The sequence below is a fragment of the Uranotaenia lowii genome, chromosome 3, assembly GCF_029784155.1.
Source record: "Uranotaenia lowii strain MFRU-FL chromosome 3, ASM2978415v1, whole genome shotgun sequence".
NCBI classification, from domain to species: Eukaryota; Metazoa; Arthropoda; class Insecta; order Diptera; family Culicidae; genus Uranotaenia; species Uranotaenia lowii.
In genome coordinates, this window is record NC_073693.1 from 203,575,741 (window position 1) to 203,601,958 (window position 26,218).

At 37.1% G+C, this 26,218-nt stretch overlaps 1 protein-coding gene across 4 annotated transcripts in view; it reads left to right on the plus strand.

Moving 5' to 3' along the window:
- LOC129757426 (protein slit) overlaps positions 1-26,218 on the plus strand; it is a 549,037-nt gene that overhangs the window by 474,008 nt on the left and 48,811 nt on the right. For all 4 annotated transcript variants that reach the window (XM_055754647.1, XM_055754648.1, XM_055754649.1 and 1 more), the window contains exon 2: positions 6,574-6,645. In XM_055754647.1, the coding sequence (XP_055610622.1) occupies positions 6,574-6,645 (72 nt within the window). The remainder of the gene's footprint in view (positions 1-6,573; positions 6,646-26,218) is intronic.

Genomic DNA, 26,218 nt, shown 5'->3' on the forward strand with positions numbered 1-26,218 from the left:
TTTAAACATATATTTTCTCTTTTAAAATCCATTCTTTCCCATGAGTCATTAGGTTACAGCTTATCCATATGAATTTATTTTGCACTTTTTGCTTCAACAAATAGAAAATATATAGTAATTCTCAATATGAAAGTCGCCAGATTTCATACCATGACAAGTGCTGTTTGGCATCACCTCGAGTTATAATGTGTCCTCTCTACAAGTTTGAAAAAATTATTAACATGATTTTAACGTGAGAAGGTATTTGGGTACTAAATATGTTTTTATGATTTTTACGAACCTTCATACATTACAGCGTGAAGAAGGGAGAGAAAAAGAGATTTTCAAAAAAAAATTGCATTGTATAGCTTGAAAACTTATTAACCAATCAGGGCTTCCATACAAGTCTGTTGGCATTAATCGAGAATATATCAAGCAAAAGGAAGAGAGATTGTTTGCGTTCAAATAATTTGAGACCCTTGCATTTTCTGGGTGGAGTCGTAAAAAAGGAGGCAAGTCTTTATTCATATTATATTTGGCATAATTTGAAACCTTATCAGACAAATAAAGCGAAATTTAGCGTCATTTAAATACTTTAAAATGATTTTATAGTACTTCGTGAGCACTTCTTGCATTGGAAGAGGAAAAGGGCTGGGAAGTCTATATCATTAAATCATCTTTGTATTGAACTTCGAAACTCCAGTTGTAGCCTTCTTTTTGAAGTGTTTACTTCTAAATTATGTTAAAATTTGGTTGGAAATACTGTCTAGGAAATAAATCTATATTTCAATTATTTAAACAAATATTATTTATTTTTGGACGGTGTAGCAAAGCACACCGGGGCAGCTAGTCTATATATATAAAAATGAATTTCTGTCTGTCTGTCTGTTCCCTATAGACTCAGAAACTACTGAACCGATTTACGTGAAACTTGGCAGGTGGGGGTATTGGAGGCCGAAAAAGGTTCCTATTATAGTTTGGGATCCTTCCCCCTAACATGAAGGGGGGGAGGGGCCTCCCTAACAAAAGACAATTTTTTGCATAACTCGAGAACCAATCAAGCAAATGGTATCAAATTTGGCATGGGGTGGTATTTGGAAATGGAGAATATTTCAATGAATATAAGGTACCCCTCCCTGTGGGGTGTTAGAAAGGGGGGAGGGGGGCTACCTTACAATTTTTAATGTAAATCGAAAACTATTTAAGATATTGGATCCAAATTTGGCATGGGAAGGTATTTTGATACGAAAAATATATCAATGATTATTTGAGACCCCTCCCTTTTTGCAGTTGAAAGGGGGAGGGGCCTCTTTAATATTTTTTTACATAACTCAAAAACTTATAAAGCAAATGGAACCAAATTTGTCATGGGAAGGTATTTGGATACGAAAAATATTTCTATGATTAATTGAAACCGCTCCCTCTTTTCAGTAGGGAGATATAAAGGGGAGAGGGGCCCTCTTTTTAATTTTAAAATAACTCAAATACTAATCAAGCAAATGGAATCAAATTGGGCATGGGCGGATATTTGGGAACGTGACATGTTCTAATGATTGTTTGAGACCCCTTCCTTCTTCCAGCGGGGAGAAAGGAAAGAGGGATGGAAGTACCAAACAATTTTTATTGCACAACTCAAGAACTACAACAACAAATGGAACCAAATTTGGCATGGAACAATATTTGGGTACTAGAAATGCTCCTTTGAATATTTGGTATCCCTTAATCCTTCAAAAAGGTGGATGAAAAGGGGGAGGTGAGGTCTCCCTTACAATTTTCAGTATAACTGGAGATCTGATCGAGTAAATTTGAACCATGTTTGGCATGTGAGGGTTGGATACGAGAAATGTTTCTATTATAAATTGAAGCCCCACCTTTTTTCAGCGGACAGATATAAAGGAGAAAGGAGGGCTACCATACATTTTTGAGTACAAAAAATCTTCTTATCTTATATATAAAAATGGAAGCGTTTTCTTTGTAATTACATCACGTATAAACGGTTGGTCGGAATGAAGTAAAATTTGGTATCCGCGGGTTTTTTGGGTCAGAGATGGTTTGTATAATAGTTTCAAGAATCTCACTTTTTATGGAAAGGGGTCCTCATACTAAATCAACTTTAAATGGGAAAGCCGTACAATTTAGTACGATTTTCAAAAAATTCGATTCGCGAGCACGATAAAGTTAAGGACGTGTGGATGAAACAAAACATTTATTACGATTTATTTATTTAAAGGTAAAACGAAGTTTACCGGGTCAGCTAGTATACACTGCCGGCCAAAAGTTTGGGATCACCCACTAAAAAACATGCAAATTTTGATCGTTCATATCTCAGCCGTCTTAGGACATATTGAAAATCTTCTGATCTCATTTGAAAGATAATGAGCAATAGCTATCTCGGAGGTATTTTGCCCAAATATAATGTTTTAGTTTTGAACTTAAAACTTAACCTAAAGTTATAACATTTTTAAAAAATCGCACTCAATATTCAAAGCCGATCATCTCGGGATAGGGTGGACCAAATCTCAAAATTTGAGTGGCATTAGAATTCCTGTTCTTTACTTCTCAAAACACAATCAAAAAATTTTGTGAAAAAATTCAAAAACGTATTTTTAATTAATAAAATAGACACTTGAGTTATCGTCCAAAAGTTTGGGATCACCTCTTTGTATGGTGAGTTTGGGATCATTCTTATAAAAACATGCAAATTTATTTTATTCATATCTTTCTCATCTAACATCGTATTGCAGATCTTAAGGGTTCATTTGGAAGCTTAGGAATTGTTGTTTTTTAATAAATTCATTCAAAAATTATATTTTAAGGTGAGAACTATAAAAAAATCTGGGAACTTTCAAAAAAACAATTAATTTCAGGTGATTTTTTTATGGTTTTCACTTCAAAATATAATTTTTGAATGAATTTATTAAAAAACAACAGTTCCTTAGCTTCCAAATGAACCTTTCAAATCTGCAATACGATGTTAGATGAGAAAGATATGAATAAAATAAATTTGCATGTTTTTATAAGAATGATCCCAAACTCACCATACAAAGAGGTGATCCCAAACTTTTGGACGATAACTCAAGTGTCTATTTTATTAATAAAAAATACGTTTTTGAATTTTTTCACAAAATTTTTTGATTGTGTTTTGAGAAGTGAAGAACAGGAATTCTAATGCCAATCAAATTTTGAGATTTGGTCCACCCTATCCCGAGATGATCGGCTTTGAATATTGAGTGCGATTTTTTGAAAATGTTATAACTTTAGGTTAAGTTTAAAGTTCAAAACTAAAACATTATATTTGGGCAAAATACCTTTGAGATAGCTATTGCTCATTGTCTTTCAAATGAGATCAGAAGATTTTCAATATGTCCTAAGACGGCTGAGATATGAACGATCAAAATTTGCATGTTTTTTAGTGGGTGATCCCAAACTTTTGGCCGGCAGTGTATATATATAGATGTTCAATCAGTTGCCAGTTGGCCAGGTATATACACGGATGCCGGAATACCTGTAAGTAAATTAGCCACTTGATTGACTTGTTCTTCCAAAAATATACCTACATCAATACGCACAATACACTCACTCCATAACGGTTCATACGAAGCCATGGGGTCCGGGTACGCTGCGTTGGAGATTTGTTGAACTTATTATAGATTAATGTAGATTATTTAGACTTTTTAGATAATGAAGCATGTGACAGAAGCTGCGGTGAATCCGTGCACCCCTGATGGATAACAAACATAAAAAAAAATCCCGTTTTTTTTTTCATGGAAAACTGAGCATAACGAAAAAAAATCTCAAAGTTTAAGAAGGGTTTTTTTACTGAGACTACAAAGTATTTTTAATCAATTTGATCATGATTATTATATCATTATCTTATTATTGAAGGAATAAGATTTTTCACTTTTTCTTTTAATATTTTTTCACGATCTTTTTCACTTAAACTGAAAATGGACCCTGAATTCATTTACACAGTGAATGCAATTATGCTACACAATTAACGATAAGTTTGGTCGAATTTTACATCCGAAATGAACATTTTTTGCGTCGCGTCACGTAATCGCGTGTGCTGTATTTCCAAGGGTTAAACGAAGGTTTATAATGAGATACTTAAATGCCCAACAAACTTCAGAAAACATTGAGTTTACGAAGGAATATGTGTTTGAGAAAATACATTACTAAATTAATAAAATTAATTTTAAACCTAAAACGATTAATAAGAATAAACCTTCATTATTTTTTTTTCTTAATAATTTCAACTATTTTAAAATCAATTCAATCTAATCCATACCTTGTTCACAAAAATCTTAGAAAAGACTACAGAGAAATTAATTCCATCCACATTCCACGCGATATTGTAATTTGCAACTCCATTAGGCAGCAATAAACCATCCTTTGTTATGTTTGCAGACCAATCGTTTTGCCGAGAGAGGCGTGAAAAATCTGCATAAAACATTCCGTGGAACCGAGCAATCCGAAATTTATTGATGATTTAAAAATCAATTCTAAGCCCAGATTGATTGTCGGATCTCCGCTCTAGCCGAATTGTGTCGTGAAACATCTCACTCTATAGTGTTGCTTCACCTGATTTTCGATGATTTTATTCACGCCCGCAGAATCCGAGAGGGTTATCCGGTTAAGCCGAAAAATTCCTCCTAGCTGGGGCCGATGTCTTCAAGGTTCAAATGCGTTAGCGAAATTTAATGAATCGTAAAAATCGCTGTTTACTCGAAAAATATGCACATCACAAGCGCACGGCTTTTAGTGTAAACTTCTTTTTCATCTGTAGGATTCTCAATTCTAGCCCCAAATCCGTTTGATTTCGATCTGAGGTGGTTTACCCAAAAGATGAGCGAGCATCAAAAACACACGCCAATCGGGCAATTATGCTTTGTTTGGATTCCGGCTTGATGGTTCCGGGCCATTTAGGGCCCAAATTTATGACACTGGAAGTTGATTTAGCTCGGAATCGGTCATTTCTAGCGATCGAATTATGGGTTCGGTTTCGCGTCGGGTGTTTCTATTTTGGAAGAAAAATATGTGCGTGTGGAACGAAACACCGGCAGGTGCTTTCGATAAAAGCTTCTGGCAAATTTATTAGTGATAGAATTTTTAATGGAATCATAAAAATATTGACAAATCTATACGGAATCAATTTACATGTTTTTCACTATCAGAAAACATCAATATTTTTACAAATAGTCGATCATTCCATATCAAGACATTAAGACAGGATAGGATGATAACTTGGGATAATGTCTTAACCCTTATATTATTATTAATGTATCCTTAGCGAATCTGCGAATATAATTATTTCTAACGCATTACACAATTCATAAAACATGAGTTCCATAGAGTTTTGATTAAATAAGAAGCTCAAAATTTTCAAAGGAGTAAATTAAGCTCTAAATAATTTTAAGTTTAGTTTTCCAAAGAATTCTGGAATCGAAATCTTAAGAGCTAAAGAATGTTTTACCCATTTTACTTCGATAAAAAAAATAAAATCTAGATAAAAACAAGCAACGTTTTGGGCTTTAAATAGCTATAATCATTTCACTTCTTTCTTCACTACATTTTCCTAAACCTCAAAATCCCCCCGTAAATTTGTATCCAACCATCGTCTTCAACCACTTTACAACTCTGCTGACTGAAGGAGGCCAATCGTCACTGTTTTGGGCTAACAGTTTTCGTGACATTGAGTCATAAGCTCTCATTCTCATATCACTTGTAACGTTGGATAACAAACGTGTGCCACAAACTCTCGAATCGAGTGCTAGTTTGAGGTTTTTTTTTGTGCAATTTTGCACAATCGTTAGATCTCATCTAGCTTTAGTCCTCAGCAGAACATATCGCATGTCATATATTTCCATTATCCTCATGACTGGTTGTGGTTAGTTGGTCTAGATACATAGATGTTGACTTACCCCTGCCCCAACTCAGCTCGTAAGAGAGAAATAGACCGAAAGCGCGCACATTATCTCAAAGGACGTGCTCTCTATGAGTTCAAGCATTCGGAATTTTTGGGTTCAAGTTGCTCTGGAAGATATTTCTTCCCTTTGCCTCCACTTCTGTGTGTAGTCCCCGTGTCTCTTGTCATGAAACTTTTTTGTTATCTACTGTACACCATCACGAAGGGCTATAAATTTCCCATTTTGGGTAGCTACTGCTTTTTTTGCGGACCAAGAACAGCTACCACGTGCCAGATTTCAATGGAGAGTAAAAGGACATCCCCTCCTGGTGTTTTGGAAGGTTCACTTAATTTCGTTCCAACATTGCATTGTCGTCGTGAGGCGTCGTCGTTGTCCAGCTCAGCTCATTTCGTGTACATTGCACAATTCACAAGATAATGTAAAAGCTGGGTATAATCTGAAATTTTTGAGTTTAATTGACACCACGATTGGCAGCCGCACACACGCTGCCTGGTTGCATCAGAAAGTGCACGATTATAATTTGCATTGTAAATTGCACGTGGGAAAATGATTCACTTTCCTGCCAACCATCCTGAGAAGAGTACAGAGATCTACACATTTATACGAAAGCCTTCCCCGTAAATCGTAAACTAATTTATGCCATCCTTTTCCTGTTCTTCATTTTCAGAGACCTGCAGGGCAACAACATCACCGTGATATACGAATCCGATTTCCAGAGCCTGTCAAAGTTGCGAATACTGTAAGTAGTTCTCGGTACTATTAAATATGAGCGGATATCACTTAAAACTGATTAAATTTGCGGGAAGTAGTTCCATTTCATACACGGCACGATGCGGTGCACTGAATAGGAGTGCTGTGTCAAACAACGAAAAGAAAAAAAAACAATTGGAACTGAGATATGGAAAACTTTTCAATTTATTCATCACTGTCACTTTAATTTATAGGAATTTGCAGTTCAAACTAATGTTGCTGAAATCACAGAAAAATCTTTGATTTTACGGAATTTTGAGCAAATTTTCATCACAGAATCTGTGATACAAAACACAGAATTTTGGAAATATTTATTGACAGAATTCAAAGCTTTTATAAATTCCGTACGTTTTTTTTAAATTACAATGTTAAAGTCAATGAAAATTTTAGCTACAAACTACAAAAATTTCCAAAAATGACTAAAATCACAAAAATGACCAAAATGACAAAAATGACAAAAATGACAAAAATGACAAAAATGACAAAAATGACAAAAATGACAAAAATGACGAAAATGACAAAATTGACAAAAATGACAAAAATGACAAAAATGACAAAAATGACAAAAATGACAAAAATGACAAAAATGACAAAAATGACAAAAATGACAAAAATGACAAAAATGACAAAAATGACAAAAATGACAAAAATGACAAAAATGACAAAATAGACAAAAATGACAAAAATGACAAAAATGACAAAAATGACAAAAATGAGAAAAAATTACAAAAATTACAAAAATGACAAAAATGACAAAAATGACAAAAATGACAAAAATGACAAAAATGACAAAAATGACAAAAATGACAAAAATGACAAAAATGACAAAAATGACAAAAATGACAAAAATGACAAAAATGACAAAAATGACAAAAATGACAAAATGACAAAAATGACAAAAATGACAAAAATGACAAAAATGACAAAAATGACAAAAATGACAAAAATGACAAAAATGACAAAAATGACAAAAATGACAAAAATGACAAAAATGACAAAAATGACAAAAATGACAAAAATGACAAAAATGACAAAAATGACAAAAATGACAAAAATGACAAAAATGACAAAAATGACAAAAATGACAAAAATGACAAAATGACAAAATGACAAAAATGACAAAAATGCCAAAAATTACAAAAATTACAAAAATGACCAAAATAACCAAGAAACAAAATCGACAAGAATGACAAAAATGACAAAAATGACAAAAATGACAAAAATGACAAAAATGACAAAAATTACAAAAATTACAAAAATGACAAAAATGACAAAAATTAAAAAAATTACAAAAATTACAAAAATTACAAAAATTACAAAAATTACAAAAATTACAAAAATTACAAAAATTACAAAAATTACAAAAATTACAAAAATTACAAAAATTACAAAAATTACAAAATTTACAAAAATGACAAAAATGACAAAAATTACAAAAATTACAAAAATTACAAAAATTACAAAAATTACAAAAATTACAAAAATTACAAAAATTACAAAAATTACAAAAATTACAAAAATTACAAAAATTACAAAATTTACAAAAATGACAAAAATGACAAAAATTACAAAAATTACAAAAATTACAAAAATTACAAAAATTAAAAAAATTAAAAATTTAAACAATTACAAAAATAACAAAACTTAAGAAAAAACAAAAATTACAAAAATGTCAGAAATTTACAAATATTACAAAAATTACAAAAATTACAAAAATTACAAAAATTACAAAAATTACAAAAATTACAAAAATTACAAAAATTACAAAAATTACAAAAATTACAAAAATTACAAAAATTACAAAAATTACAAAAATTACAAAAATTACAAAAATTACAAAAATTACAAAAATTACAAAAATTACAAAAATTATAAAAATTACAAAAATTACAAAAATTACAAAAATTACAAAAATTACAAAAATTACAAAAATTACAAAAATTACAAAAATTACAAAAATTACAAAAATTACAAAAATTACAAAAATTACAAAAATTACAAAAATTACAAAAATTACAAAAATTACAAAAATTACAAAAACTACAAAAATTACAAAAATTACAAAAATTACAAAAATTACAAAAATTACAAAAATGACAAAAATAACAAAAATGACAAAAATTACAAAAACTACAAAAATTACAAAAATGACAAAATTTACGAAAATGACCAAAAATTACAAAATTTAAAAAATTACAAAAATGAGAAAAAAAAGAAAAATACAAAAATTATAAATAATTCAAGAATTACAAAAATTACAAAAATGGCAAAAATAACAAAAATTACAAAAATAACGAAAATTTAAAAAAAAAAGCAAAAATTAGAAAAATAACAAAAATAAAAAAATTAAAAAATTACAAAAATTACAAAACTTACAAAAATGACAAAAATTACAAAAATTTAAAAAATTTCAAAAATTATTAAATTTAAAATCACAAAAATTACAAAAATTACAAAAAATACCAAAATACAAAAATAACAAAAATAACGAAAATTTAAAGAAAAACAAAAATTAAAAAATTACAAAAATTACAAAAATTACAAAAATTACATAAAATACAAAAATTACAAAAATTACGAAAATAACAAAAATTACAAAAATTACAAAAATAACAAAAATTTCAAAATTACAAACATAACGAAAATCACAAGAAAATCACAAAAGTTACAGAAATACAAAAAGACTTAAATCACTAAAATAACAAAAATAACTTAAACTACAAAAGTTCCAAAAATATCAAAAATTACAAAAGTTCCAAAAATATCAAAAATTACAAAAATGACAAAAATTACAAAAATTACAAAAAATAAAAAATTTCAAAATAACAAAAATTACAAAAATTACAAAAATTACAAAAATTACAAAAATTACAAGAATTACAAGAATTACAAAAATTTCAAAAATTACAAAAATTACAAAAATTACAAAAATTACAAAAATTACAAAAATTACAAAAATTACAAAAATTACAAAAATTACAAAAATTACAAAAATTACGAAAATTACAAAAATTACAAAAATTACAAAAATTTAAAAAAAAACAAAAATTTAAAAAAATACAAAAATTTAAAAAAATACAAAAATTTAAAAAAATACAAAAATTACAAAAATTACAAAAATTACAAAAATTATAAAAGTTGCAAAAATTACAAATAATACAAAAATTACAAAAATGACAAAAATTTCAAAAATAACAAAAACTACAAAAATTACAAAAATTACAAAAATTACTTTTTTTTTTGTTTCGATTATAGTCGTTTTACCAACTTTGTGGCATTCGCGACTTACAAAAATTACAGAAATTACAAAAATTACAAAAATTACAAAAATTACAGAAATTACAAAAATAACAAAAATTCAAAAATTACAGAAATTACAAAAATTTCAAAAACTACCAAAAACCATTATAAAAAATGACAAAAATAACAAGAAATGACAATATTGTTAAAATCGAAAACATTAACAAAATTGAAAAAAATGACAAGAATTGACAATATTGATAAAATCGAAAAAAAATGACAAAATTCACAAAATTCACAAAATCGACAAAACTGACAAAATTTAAAAAATTGATGAAATTGACAAAATTGACAAAATTTAAAAAATTGATGAAATTGACAAAATTGACAAAATTGACAAATTTGACAAAATTGACAAAATTGACAAAATTGACAAAATTGACAAAATTGACAAAATTAACAAAATTGACTAAGTTGACAATATTGACAAAATTGAAAAATTGACTAAATTGAAAAAAGTTACAAAATTGACAAAATTGACAAAATTCACAAAATTGACAAAATTAACAAAATTGACAATGTTGACAAAATTGACAAAATTGACTAAATTGAAAAAAATTACAAAATTGACAAAATTGACAATGTTGACAAAATTGACAAAATTGACAAAATTGAAAAAAATTACAAAATTGACAAAATTAACAAAATTAACAAAATTGACAAATTTGACAAAATTGACAAAATTGACAAAATTGACAAAATTGACAAAATTGAAAAAAATTGAAAAAATTGACAAAATTGACAAAATTGACAAAATTGACAAAATTGACAAAATTGACAAAATTGACAAAATTGACAAAATTGACAAAATTGACAAAATTGACAAAATTGACAAAATTAACAAAATTGACAAAGTTGACAATATTGACAAAATTGAAAAATTGACTAAATTGAAAAAAATTACAAAATTGACAAAATTGACAAAATTCACAAAATTGACAAAATTAACAAAATTGACAATGTTGACAAAATTGACAAAATTGACTAAATTGAAAAAAATTACAAAATTGACAAAATTGACAATGTTGACAAAATTGACAAAATTGACAAAATTGAAAAAAATTACAAAATTGACAAAATTAACAAAATTTACAAAATTGACAAATTTGACAAAATTGACATAATTGACAAAATTGATAAAATTGACAAAATTGACAAAATTGACAAAATTGAAAAAAATTGAAAAAATTGACAAAATCGACAAAATTGAAAAAATTGCCAAAATTGACAAAATTAAAAAATTGACAAAATCGACAAAAAATTCAGATATGAGATTAATTTTACAGTTCCAGATTTGCAATTGAAATCGAAATTTGAGGCATGCTATAAACAATAGCTTTCTTCCAAAAACCTTTTTTCAAAGAGAAAAATAATTATTCAGCAACTTTGAAATTATTCTTTTTTTTTCTTCTTGCGGATGCGAATAGATAAAGCGTCGCCGAAATTCAGTTTTATTATGTGTGCATGAAAACGACCTGAAGCGTCAGTTTTCTTCAGCCTGATGAAGATCGTAAAACATCGCCGTGGAATGGCACCAACGAAAAAAAAGGTCCCAGCGCATTTAACAGCGAATAAATTAATGGTGCTGTATTGTTTTCTGTTCGACAGAAGTTTATTAATTATGGATAGGGTTTGACCATTTTTTTTAGGCTTTGGGAAAGTTTTTCGATATTTATGGGGACACCCCGCCGTGTTCAGCATAGATCATCCGAGACCCCTTGATGCATAGTGAGAGAAATGTGATATTTTGATGAAGGTTTTTTTTTCTATTTTTGGATAGGAAATTTGATTCGATAAGTTTTCTTTTATCGAAGAAGGGTTAAAAACTTTGGGTGACCCTTTAGCAGTTTTCTCAATGAATGTTTCTGCAACCGTTGTTCCAATATGAAATAGGAAGTTTGATGGAAACCTACAACCTAGCTAGATCATCGTTCGAAGAAAGGAGAAAAAGGAACCCCTGTGGGTCAATTTATTATCACTCGGAAACTATCACTTCATCACCCGAGATCCCAAAGCAAAAAAGAGGCCCCCTCATTTGATTTAGCGCAGGTAGCTTTATTTAACGAGCTCATTATTCAAATAACACGTGTAATTTAATTCCTTTTCGCTCACACGGATGTGGCAGCCGTCGTTGATGATGATCTTTGAGCTCTTTTGCTAATGAATTTCTCTTAATCGATTCTCAACGATATTGCTGGGGCTAGTCGTATGGGGTTGTTTGGGGCAAAAATTTCCTATGATGCCAACCAAAAAAACAAGAGAAAAAACACCATGTGTGAGTGCTTTTTGATCGGGCGTTAACGAGCAAACATCCATTTCATCAAAAGGCAAACCAGAGAGGTCCAATCATTGGAATCTCCCTGAGAAAGCTTCAAGGTTGAGTTTCGAATTGGCATCCAGCTGAGTGTTAAAAGAAAGACTTCTGCGAGAAAACAAAGGGGCGTCTTGTTCGGACTTGAATTGATTGGATGACATTTGCGATGATGATTTTACTAATAGATACTAATTGTTCTCATTATGTTTGAATAAATCAATACTTGGGAAAAAATGTTGTTCAAAAATTCATCAAACGCATTGAAGAAGTGGAGAACATTATGGCATGGCAACTATTTTAATTGAAAACTAGTTGATTAGCTACACTTTTTTTAAAAACTATTTGAATTTGTAAAATCGGTGAAAATCTATGTTTTGCCTTTCTAAAAAAAAAGGTATAGTTATCGGTCGATTTGGGAGATCATTAATTACACTAGTTTACAAAATTTTGAAAAAATCGTGAACTTGATTCACTGACCAACATTTTTAATGTAAAATCGGGCGCTGAATCCGAAAATGAAATTCAAAAAAATCTCAGTAGAACCGTTTTTGAGTTATGCTCCAAATATGAAATTTCGGAAAAATTAAAAAAGTTCTTGTACTTAGATTAAAATATCTCTGACGGCATAACAGTAATTTGAAATCTCTTTTTTGCATATTGAAGGTGAATAAATTTTCTATCGATCATCTGAACACTGTTTTTGCGTTTGATTAACAGTATAGTTGATATTAGTGACTTTATGAGGAAAAAAATTATAAAAAACGCATTTTTTTAGAGAAAATTTTGTTTCAACGAAAGTTTTTGACTCGATGGTAGCATTTAAAAAATCTTTCTTCTGCGCTTAAATGTTAATTTTAAACAAAGATTTCAAGTGGTTATTTATCAAAATCGGTTGAAAATTGAAGAAGTTATGGCTACTTTACCATAACTGTGATTTTTGCAGTTTTTAATAATTTAACGAACCGCAGTACACTTATCATAGTATAGGAAGAACGAAACATGATAAATCTCACTCGCTCCAAGTCAAAATTATTTATTAACTTACCAGAAGGTCTCATGCCAAGTTTCAGGAAGATCTGACCATAGGGAGGGGTTGCTTGAGTCTCAAACGTGAATAAAAATTTGAGGTATTTTGCCCGGAAGGAACGAAAAATACTGGTTTTTCATCAATCACTTTTTTCATCACTAGCTGATTGATTTTCATGGTTGATTTTCTTAAAGCCTTAAATGAGACAAATATTTCACCCGAAGACTGTAGGGGAACATGCCCTATTATGCGCCACCTAAGCGAATCGCTGATTTTCTATGTATTCCACGTACAAATTGTGTTAAAAATGGGTGCAATCGTTGGAGAAAATTGTTTTCTACAAATGCGTATGATTTTTTATTACTCAAATTGCTATAGTTGCTGCAAAAACTTGATTTTTTAAAACCTTATTCAAAGCCACAGAACAAAACTGTGTTGCAAATACGCGCCGCTGTGTATTCAATACGCGCCTAGCAGCCGAACACACCCGAAAGCAGTCGAAGACCGAAAACACACCAATACTTACAGACACTTTGACTGAAAAGAAAATCAAAATGGACTAATCAAAATTAAAAAAAAAAAAATAAAAGTAGATTTTTTTGGCTGAATTAACGCTCAAAATATGGTTTTAGACTTTTTTTTCGTTTTCAATGAAAATTGGCCTTTTTGAAAAAATAATGCTATTTTCAGCCTACTGCAATTGGCGCGTTATAACGAGCGCATGGGCCATGATAGAACATACCCAAAGAAAGCATACCTTAGCGAGTTTAGTATGATTTTTTAGCATTAAATCATAGTTTAGATTCTCCTCTATCGATGTGTCAGAAAATATTGTCTTATTCGTTTTTCTCTGCTTGGTGACACCTTATTGAAAGTGTTTTAAAATTTAGATCAAAATGAAGAAAAACCTAAATTGTGAAATTATCACGACACAGGGGCATTTTAAGGAAAAATTCATTCTTGCCATGACCAATAACAGCATTTAAAACAAATTGGTAATATTTTGCAGGCTTAAAATCTTTCAGATTCTTCAAAACAAGGGTGGCGCGTATTAGCCACATGGGGCGTTATATGAACTTTTCCCCTAACTCGATTGGATTTGAAACAAAAAAGTTATTGCGGTTCAAAGGCCGCAAATTTTGTCCAACACGCAATGAGTACTTTTTACGCATTGCGTTTTATACGACAATTTTCGACCAAAATACAATCTTTGAACCGCAATAACTTTTCTGTTTCAAATCCAATCGAGTTACAGTCTTCGGGTGCAATATTTGTCTCATTTAAGGCTTTAAGAAAATCAACCATGAAAATCAATCAGCTAGTGATGAAAAAAGTGATTGATGAAAAACCAGTATTTTTCGTTCCTTCCGGGCAAAATACCTCAAATTTTTATTCACGTTTGAGACTCAAGCAACCCCTCCCTATGGTCAGATCTTCCTGAAACTTGGCATGAGACCTTCTGGTAAGTTAATAAATAATTTTGACTTGGAGCGAGTGAGATTTATCATGTTTCGTTCTTCCTATACTATGATAAGTGTACTGCGGTTCGTTAAATTATTAAAAACTGCAAAAATTACAGTTATGGTAAAGTAGCCATAACTTCTTCAATTTTCAACCGATTTTGATAAATAACCACTCGCAATCTTTGTTTAAAATTAACATTTAAGTGCAAAAGAAAATCAGATTTTTTAAATGCTACCATCGAGTCAAAAACTTTCGTTGAAACAAAATTTTCTCTAAAAAAAATGCGTTTTTTATAATTTTTTTCCTCATAAAGTCACTAATATCAACTATACTGTTAATCAAACGCAAGAACAGTGTTCAGATGATCGATAGAAAATTTATTCACCTTCAATATGCAAAAAAGAGATTTCAAATTACTGTTTTGCCGTCAGAGATATTTTAATCTAAGTACAAGAACTTTTTTAATTTTTCCGAAATTTCATATTTGGAGCATAACTCAAAAACGGTTCTACTGAGATTTTTTTTGAATTTCATTTTCGGATTCAGCGCCCGATTTTACATTGGAAATGACCTTCAGTTTACTGAGTTCAAAAATGCTGTAAACTAGTGTTATAGGTCTTAGATATACCTATCTAATCAGCTCGACGAGTTCAGACGATGTCAGTGTATTTGTGTGTATTGGTGTGATTTTTTGTAAACTTTGTTCCACACGTTTTTGCGAAACTGGGCAATATAATAAAAATGATTTTAATAAAAAAAAATGATTTTTTTTCCATGTATAAAAAGAAGAAAAACAAACAAAATAGTTTGAAAAAAAAATTTCATAGTAAATATCATAAAATCATCACTTCAAAAAACGTGTCAATTTGGCTTGCTAGCCACAACAAGCAATCACTAAAATCAAGATTATCGTATATATGACGTAAAATTATACATGACGTCATACACACGATGGGCGTGTTTTTTTTTTAGTTGGTAACCACAGGTGGTAAATCCCGGTTTACGGATTGTATTCCAAGGCACGGCGAGCCACCGCGTCCCCCCAGTTTGCTACTCTGGGTCCATGGGTACAATGGGCAGACTCATGATATACTCCGTGTATACCCCCTACTCCCTAAACTCCACCTGGGGCCGCATACCTGGTTCCCACCTCGAACTGTTTAGTACACTATGCTTCAATAGTGGGAGGTCTATTCGCGCTAATGCGCTCAAAGGCAATACTCATTAACGAGACCACTTTCAGCAAAACCTCTCATCCTTACGACTCGACGCCTGAACTCTCCTCTAACGACTTGAGAACCGACATCTCCTCGCAATGACTCGAGATTCCCACACAAACCTCTCCTCTTCGCGACTTGAGGCCTGATCTCTCCTCTAACGACTCGAGATTCGACCCCTCCTCGCATCGACTCGAGGTTAACCTCTCCTCTGCACGATTCAAGGCCCGATCTCTCCTCTAATGAAATCTGACCTCTCCTCGTAATGACTCGAGGTGACCACTTGTACCCCTCCTCTTGTTGGTAAGGGGCCTGATCCCTCCTCTTACGACTCGGGACCCGACCTCCTATCATAAAGACTCGGGGTTGACCACACAAACCTCTCCGCCTGAAGGTTTGAGGCCTGACCTCTCCTCTAACGACTCGAAGCCCGACCTCTTATCTTCAGGGTTCGAAGTTTGCACCTTGCCCGTCGTGTGCCAGATCGAGAGCAGCTTATCCTGGACTCACGCCTGTCACGGCACACGCGCGGGACTTAACGCAACGACTCGGATGATTCCCGACGAAGACGTCATCCTACACCGACTCGAATGGCTCGCCCGGCGTCGAGAGCCACTCTACCCGTGGGTATTCCCCGAACGTGGAATAACCCTTTCCCAACGATTTCCACTGCGAAGAAGGTCAAGTCTTATCCCCGCAGCTTCTGTCGTTGAGAACCGCTCTACTCGGATACTCCCCGAAGGTGGAGCATCCTACACACGAACGCGGCGCACCCACGGCATCCGCTACGCAGAAGGTATTGTCTTATCTTTGTAACTTCAAACCGTGGGGTCGGACGCACTCTACTCGACAGCCCCCCGTCGATGGGGTCAGTCTACTCCGACCGTTGTCCGGTCTTCTTTATCCCCCTTGGTTGGCAACCCTAGGATTTTTGGCCCGCGGATTTTCCTGCCCGTTGTGTGCCAAATCGAGAGCAGCTTATCCTAGACTCGCGCCTGTCACGGCACACATTCGGGACTTGGAACGCTACGACTCGGATGTTTCCCGACGGTGACGACATCCTACACCGACTCGAGAGGCTCGCCCGGCGTCGAGAGCCTCTCTACCCGTGGGTATCCCCCGACAGTGGTTAACCCTCTTCCCTCGAGATCCGCTACGAGGAAGGTAAAGTCTTATCCCCGCAGTTTCCCTCTTAGGAAGCGGAACTACTCGGATACCCCCCGACATTGGGGTATCCTACACACGTTCGCGGCGCACCCCTGACCTCCGCTACGCAGAAGATGTTGCCTTATCTTTGTAGCTTCGATCAAGGGATCGGACGCACACTACTCAGATGCTCCCCGCCGATGGAGTCATCCTACACCGTTCGCGGACTGCCGTTGGTTCCAGCTCCTCTGCAGGGCAGTCATGATCCGGGTGAACCCATCGCTGACCGCGTGCCAAGTGTTGGAATCCGCACACATCCTCTGTACAACGTTATCTGCTGTCGTGTCAGGCCCACAGGCGGCAAATATGGAAGTACGTACCGCCGTAAACCTCGGACAGACAAACACCACATGTTCGGGTGTTTCCTCTACGTCACCACAATCTGGGCAATATGGCGAAGCCACATGTCCAAACCGGTAGTGGTACTTCATGAAGCATCCATGACCAGTCAGGAATTGCGTCATATAGAAGTCCACTTCACCGTGCCTTCTTCCGATCCAGCTCCCGATGTGCGGGATCAGACGATGGGTCCACCTTCCTCTCGTTGAGCTGTCCCACAGCTGCTGCCAGTTGGACATCGAGTCCTCATTGGCGAGATCTCGAACGTTGGGCGTGTCTCTGTTGTCGTAGCAATAGACATCCTCCTCTAGCAAAACCGAGATGGGCATAACACCCGCTACTACACAGGCGGCTTCGGACGACATGGTCCGGTATCCGCTGATAACCCGCAGGTTCATCAGCCGCTGAACGCTGCTAAGTCGCTGCAGGTTACAGCTTCCTCCCAGGGCCTGCCTCCAGGCCGCTGCTCCGTACCGCAAGATCGAAGTGGTCACACTTGCAATAATCCGCCTTTTGCTGCTTTGGATAGCCGAGGAGTTCGGCATCATTCGTGTGAGTGCGGCCGTGGCCATTGCCGCTCTCTTGCACACGTGTTCGACATGGCTCGTGAAGCTGAGCCTGTCGTCAATCATCACCCCTAGGTACTTAATTGCGCGTTTAGACACGATGTTGCACGGTCCAACGGCAATGGTACCTGTTTGGGGTGATTTCAGGTTGGTGATAAGCACCATCTCGATTTTGTGGTGGGCTAGACGCAGGCACTTGGAGTGCATCCAGCGTTCCACTTCCTGGATAGCTACCGTGGCCAGTAGCTCAACCTCCGCTGTTGAGGAGCCCCTCGCCAAGAGGACTACATCATCTGCAAATCCTACGAGTTCGGCTCCCGATGGGAGGCTCGTTCGTAGGAGTTCGTCGTAAGTGATGTTCCACAGAACCGGGCCGAGAATTGACCCCTGTGGAACACCCGCCGAAACCTGTAGTGTTCGCAAACCCTCGCCGGTCATATACTGCAGTTGGCGATTGTGGAAGTAACTTTCCACAAGCCTATACAGATATGCCGGGATCCTCATTTGGATGAGCGACGACGCAATCGCTGTCCAACTGACACTGTTGAAGGCGTTCTTCACATCCAGAGTGACAACCGCGCAAAAGCGGAGCCCTCTCCTCTTGGTCAGCCTGGCTCTGTCCGCTACCTCGATGACCGAGCGGATGGCATCTACGGTGCTGCGACCTCGACGGAAACCAAACTGTTTCCCCGAGAGTCCGCCCTCACTTTCAGTGTATCTCTGAAGTCGGTTCTGAATCACCTTCTCCAGGACCTTACCCGCTGTATCCAGTAGACAGATCGGCCGATATGCCGATGGGTCTCCTGGACGCTTACCCGGCTTTGGCAGAAGAACAAGTTTCTGCCGTTTCCACGTGTCAGGAAATACCCGTTCCGTCACGTATCGTTGCAACGATGTTCGGAACATATCGGGGAATTCCCTGATCGCGGCCTTCACCGCGACGTTCGGAATGCCGTCCGGTCCGGGGGCCTTCCTCGGTTGGAGAGACTTGGCGATCTCGCGAAGTTCTTCCACCGTTATCCTCTCTTCGGCGCTGGTGTCCCAGTCATACGGGACTGTTGGCCAGCGGGTAACATCGTGCTGTGGGAACAGCTCATTGATGATGACTCTCAGTTTATCGGGGCACGTTTCAGGTGGTGCACCCCCACTTTTAGTTCTGCCCATGACTATCCGATAGGCATCACCCCATGGACAGTCATTGGCGTCACGGCATAACTGTTTGAAACGTGCCCTCTTGCTTGCGTTGATGGCCCTGCGGAGGGCCGATCTCGCGCTTGTGAAGAGTGGCCTACGCTCCGTTCGCTCTTCTTGGGTCCTTGCGTTCTGCATCCTGCGCCTTGCCCTATGGCAGTCGGCACGCAGACCCGCAATTTCCTCCGTCCACCAGTAGACGGGTGGCCTAGTGCTTTTATGCTTGGCCCTTCTCGGCATCGCAGCATCGCAAGCGCGAGCTAGAACCCTCGTCAGTTCTTCCGCGGACAGGTTGTCCAGGTTCCTCTCCCAGTGCAACGCTTCGACAAAGACGTTCTGGTCGAACTGCGTTGTCTTCCAGAGGCGTTCTCCTGTACGAGACTCGCGTCTACCTGTCCGCGTACTTGAGCCTAGCCGATAGCGAATTGCGAAGTGATCGCTATTCGTGTAGGCCCCGCTCACCATCCAATCGCTTACCAACCCCGGGCTACCGAAGGTGACATCTATGGTTGACTCGCTCCCGTTCCAACTTTGGTAGGTACTGGTATTCCCTACGTTGGCCAGATCCACATTAAGCCTCGCCAGGGCTTCTAAAAGAGTTTGACCTCTGGGGTTTGTGAGGCGGCTACCCCATTCAGCGGCCCACGCGTTAAAGTCGCCAGCAATAACGATGGGGCTTTTCCCCATTAGCACATCCACCATCTTGTCAACCATAGTGCCAAACCTCTCCAAGGACCACCTTGGGGGAGCATAGCAGCTACAGAAGTAGATCCCGTTAACTTTGGCCACCACCATGCCTTCGTTTTCCGTCGCCACAACTTCTTGTATGGGGAAACTACCTGTAACCCATATCGTGGCCAGTTTGGCATCATCAGTCGCCCAATTAATGCCATTCGCAGCTCTGCGATATGGGTCTGCCACTAGCGCGATGTCCAACTTTTCCTCAACTGTCATCTGCCGCAACAGCTGGTGTGCTGTGTAGCAGTGGTTGAGGTTAAGTTGGACGACCTCTATGCTCTTGGCGCCCGGGGTGGTACCGCCTGCGCCTTTGTGTAGGCGGGGCACCTAGGGTTGCCAACAGCGTGGTCTCCAGCGCAGACAGGGCATTTAGCAGGCTTTTTGCAGTTAGCCGACTTGTGGCCGGTTTCGCTGCAGCGCCAGCATATGCCACTTCTGTCTGGCCCAGTGCAGTCGAACGACTTGTGACCGTTCAACAGGCACTTGAAGCACCGGTCCGGTTGCTGGGGGATGGATATCTGACAGATAGACCATCCCACCTTTAGCCGCCCACACCTAAGTGCGGCGTTTGCTGCTGCAACCGGAAGTTTGACCAGCCCAATCTGCATACCAGATTTGGGAGGGCCATTCCGCAGACGAACCGTCATCTGGTCGGAGCAGATTTTGCACTGCTCGACCAGTGCCACCCGCAGCTCGTCTTCCGTTGTGACTTCATCCAGGTTTTTAACCCGGATGGTCACCTCCTTACAGAGGGCACGCACCTCAGCCTTGTCGCCAAGAGCTTCGGCTGCCTTGGCCGTAAGGGTCCCGCTGGAGTTTCCAGCACCACGCTTCAGTTCGAGGATCATCTCGCCGGTGCGTGTCCGACGGATCCTCCGAACTTTCTCGCCTAAATCGGCGAGATCCTCGTTCGTACGCATCTGTCGCAAGACATCTGCGTACGTGCCCTCAGGTGCTTTGACGACAATCGCCTCGCCCCTCTCCCTGACGCGACGTTTGCGTCGTTGAGGTTGGGGTTTGGCTTTTCCCGTCTCCGTACCTTTGGGCCTTCCCCTTTTGCGCGATACCGTCCGCCATCCGGTATTTGCGCTCGTCGGCTCGTCTGCCTTATCGGCAGGGCCTTCCACCCGCTGGGAAGCGCTGGCCGCAGGATCCTGCCGGACAGACGGATCCTCCGCTCTTTTCTTAGGGTCCCCGGGTCTGAGTTCCCCGGGAGACCCTCTCTTACGCTTGCTGTTGCCAGCAAACGCAAGGCTGCCCTCTGTTTGGGCAAAGGCATTGACCTTCTTTGGGCGGATGGTGTCCGCCCTCAGAGGGGTCTCTGCCGGCCCTCGCTCTTTTGGTCTGGCGGCCTCGGGCTCCGCAAGCCGTTCCACCACAGCTTTGTTGGCTGCGATGAAGAGCTGCATCACCCTGGCTAGCTTCTCGCGTATTTCCTTGTGGATGTTGGACTTCCCCTTCACACATTCCACAAGGTCAGCGATGCCAGCCATGGCCGTGACCAACTCTACTGGAGCTCCCGGATCTTGGAGTTCCGGGGAGCTCAGTAGGTCTTCCAGCGCTTCTTGTACTTGTTCGTACGGGTCCGCTCGCTCATCGCACGGTGTTTCCACCGGCGTTGCCGTCGGGTCCACCGGTTTGGCAGATTGCCTAACCGGTGAACGCCTAAGGCTACTCCCGCCGAACGGATTCGGGCTTTCGCCTTTATCCGTTCCGTCCTTTTTCGTTTCTTTTTGATTTTTTGGCATATTTGATCCCACGAGTAATCAGGTAACAAACGGTCCACTGCGCCAGTGACCTTCTTAGCGCAGCAAGGACTGGGATACTGTGGGGTGTGTCCCGGTGCCCCACAGGCAACCGTTAGAGACTGGCGTGACTTAACGACCCGCCAGCCTTCCAGGTACATCGGCACGGTTAGCTTCACACCTTCACCAATGGAGTCGGTTTCCGATAGAAATTCCATTGTCGTAATCCAAACTCGTTAGCGAGGGTCTTCATAAGGGGGGGGGGGGTGTAGTTCTCTCGGCCGTACATCTGCATAAAGCAGACACGTTTCCACTCTGCACCACGGGGAGGTGGAACTACGTCGCAGAGTAATGGGCGATGTATATGGCTCGCTGTGTATAGTGGTTAAAATTAGAGCCTCCACTCCCACTCATGATGTCATCATGACGACAAAACGAGCGGGAGGAAGGAATTGGAGAAGTGAAATAAATTCTAACTGTTAATTAAAATTTAATTTTGTACCAGTTCTGTAGTACCTGAACCCAGGGCCGGATTAAGCCGTTGGGGGGCCCGGGGCAATTTTTCTCGGGGGGCCCCTATGATTCGATTTTTTTTCAAATGCTATCCCAGAGAATACAAAACATATTGAAAGTGTTAAATAACTGGAGGTGAGATAAGTATACTGTCTTCAAATAGCCATGTTGTCTGCGTAGAAGATAGTTTCTGGTATCTACAAACAAAAATTGTTAATTAATCACATGGAAACATGGCGGAAGAGTTAAGAAATTTAAGAAAATTTGAACAGTTTGTCTGGTTATGAAATATTCATTCAATGATGAATTTTTCGGAAAATGAGGTCTACATGAAATTACGTTCCATCGATTCATCCAAAAGAGCAGGTCCAAACGATATTCCGCCTTCGGAATTCAATTCTCTTGTCCGGACCGTGTTAGAATACTGTGTTCAAGTGTGGGCCCCCTACCATGACGTCCATGCTAACCGCATCGAGCGAGTCCAGAAAAGCTTTTTACGTTACGCACTTCGAACGCTAGGTTGGAACGATCCTGTCAACTTACATACGAGCCATACGAGCAGCAGTGCAGGCTCATTGGACTGCCGACACTCGCTGAAAGGAGAATTCTTCTACAACGTTTGTCCATTTATGACCTTCTGATGAGCAACATAGATAGCAGGGAGTTGCTCGAGAAACTACAGATCAGTGCGCCGTCTAGAACATTACGCCATTACTATTTCCTAAGACTCCCAACCCATCATACACAATATGGCCTTAATAACCCTCTGGAAAATTCATGTCGGCATTTTAATAACGTTTACCACCTTTTCGACTTTAATTTAAGCAAGTGTTTTTTTAGATTAAGGATTAGTTAATAAGTACACATCTGTGCGACATAGTCGAAGGTGAAATAATAAATAAAAATAAATAAATAAAAATTCTCAAAAATGAAAGCTTTGATTCGAGCTCCAAATAAAAAAATTAATTCTCATTTTTTAATACCCTTATCACCAACTAAAATTCTCTGATTTAGAAAAATGACCAGATAGATATTTTAAAGTATTTTCATTTCATCATTGATTGTCTGGTTTGTGCTTCATCGAGAAATATTTACCAAATGCCAACTGGGAAGTATCATGATGGTTGCTTTCAAATTCCATAGAAAAGTAAGAGTTTAAGAATTCAAAAATAAAAGTTAGGTTATATTCGAAACCACAATTCAGTGTCTCAAATCTAAATCATAATTTCAAATGAAGTTTTAAGAAATAAAATATGAATTAAATAAAAAAAAAAGAGATTCAAAGTTACAATCAGAGCCAAAGCAGGAATTGCACCAAAGATGAATTTCAATTTTATATCTTTGAAACACAAAAAAAACCATTTCATGAGATGTTTTTTTGAATAAGATTCTCATCAAATAAAAAAAATTGTTTTGATTTTGTTATTCTAAATGTGACAAAAGTTTGTCCTCAAAGCCAAAAAGGTATAAGTGCAAAAATGATCAATTGAAAAAAAATAAACTCAGAAAAGAGATTATACACAGAATGACTTTAGTACCTTAAACAAAGATCCCGAGTCCTCAAAATTCAGAAAAACCATAAAACTGTACTTCAGTAGCTGAAGAAACAAAATAACACTTGAAAATCTCAATGAATTGAACCTGGAAAAACATAAAACTAAAAACATAGAAATATTCACGTTAAGAGAATCACTCAAACTATGGGATCGTTTTTATTATAATTTTTGAATTATGATTTGCATGATTATGCTGAATTCAAGATATTCACTTTTGGTAGTTGAAAATGTTTCAATACGAATTTCAAGTCTAAGACAGAAATTGGGATGGTGCTGTCGATTGGTCCAATTTAAGCAACTACAGTTGTTTTTTTTTAAGATTTTATTTACAAAAATACCTAGAAAAAAGTTTTTAGAATTTATAAACCAACGGAAATTTCAATAGCTATTATTGAAAAGTGGAAAGTTATAATAATACCCGGTATTAACCCGCATACTGCTCGGGTAAAATTCTTAGATGTTTATCATAAAGCTTCTCTGTTCTCTCTTAGCACTGCAGTGTACTGTGAGCCAGTTTTGGCAAAATTAGCTGCTTTTTCAGTGCAGTGAATGGGTTTTATTCTTCTTCAACTAAAAATGTGTTTGGTAGGCTTAAAGTATGATTCGAGTAATGGGTATTCGATGAATGTTTAAGGTGGTTTAAGTTTTAAGGTGTTCGGCGTTTGGGTTGCTTCAAAGGGGGCGGAAGAGCTGAGCCGGGGAATTTGTCTAGGAAAAAAATAAAACTTACATATAACCTTGTCCATCCCCAGCGGTGGGGGGTGGTTCTGAGCTCTTCGTTGATAAAATGATTTGAAAAAGGCTTAAGTGTGGTGATGAATAGAGAGGATGAAAAGAAGAGAAAGTTATGCAAGATTTTTCAATGGCTGACCACAAGTTTCGAAAAATCAATTTCTGAAGAAGTTTGTAGTAGGAGGGAAATAAAATGGGCACGGGAAAAGGAAAAAAAAAGGAAAGTGAGAAGATTTGCGTGGCCCTTCGGGGCATGGCAAACTATGTTTCGATAAAGTTAGCCGATCTGAATGGTCTATCGGCGGGGACAAGTGTTCCAGAAGCAGAAAAAAATCATACCAGAAATTTGAAAAGGAAGAGATGAAAAGAGGGTAGAAAAATTGCGCGGTCGTCAAAGCGACGCATGGTTTGTTGTGTCGTTTAATGCAGTCGGTAGTGAAACGTGCGGTGGTACGGAAATTTTTTAAGAAAGAGGGATTCCAAATGAAAACCATTCAAGAAATTGATCGCAAATGATGATCAAACGTATCTAGAATCCAGGTAGCCTAGGTGTATTGGTGTAAAACTCCGTTATCGGCATGATTTTTAAGGTTTGAAATCTAATATCGACCGATAGATCAGATGGAAATAAATATGATTATGATACTGAATAAGGTATGTTACAGATAAAGGTAAGCTTAGGGTGTCTTGAGGTAAGTTGGGTATAAAGGTAAGGTTATTCTGTTGTATAACTATTTCATTTATTGATTATATTGTATAAGAACGTTCAACCAGTTGCCAGCTGGGCAGGTATCTACACGCATGCGGAATACCTGTCGTAGATTCATAACACTGAGAATGTTATGAATTTTATACGGTTGCGAAACTGTTTGCTCGTTCTACAAATAAGACATACACATACACGAAATACATTCATTACATGACAGTTCACACGAAGCCATGGTGTCGGGTATGTGGTAATTTGCATTGAAGATTGGCCGAACTTATAATCTAAAGAATGCAATTTAGCGCATACGTTGGCGAAACTGCGGTGAATCCGTGCACCCATGGTGGATTATCTACATACATACATACATACATTAGCTGCTTTTTCAGTGCAGTGACCATTACCAGGAAAGTGAACGTGATAATAATCATTATTATTGTGTAAGACGTCTGAATGTTATGAAAACGTGAAGATGTTTTTCTTTATATTACCTGTTCTGTACAAAATATCTTGACTGACATGTTTCGAAGTGAAAATTTGATATGTTTGCCTCATATTCTTCAACATTTATGTCGATTTTTTTTTCGAATTCAGATAACATTATTTTTGTCCAGATTTTGGGTTGAAAAATTTTGAAATACCAATACCAAGATTTTGATATTCTTAGCCCACAAAATGCGGGAGAACTCTTTCATTGCTTACTCTAGGGGTCCCCTTAACTTATGTAGGAGAAGAACTTTTAAATATATTGTTTCACAGGAGCCCCTTTAGATGTTATAATTCAAGTTTTCATTTCATTTCATTTCTAGTTTTTAATTTTTTTCATGGATTTGTAAAAATTGAAGTAGTATGATTAAAGTAATGTTAAAACTTTTTTTCCCTCGGGGGGCCCCCCTGAGCCGGCGGGCCCGGGGCAATTGCCCCTTTTGCCCCCCCCTTAATCCGGCC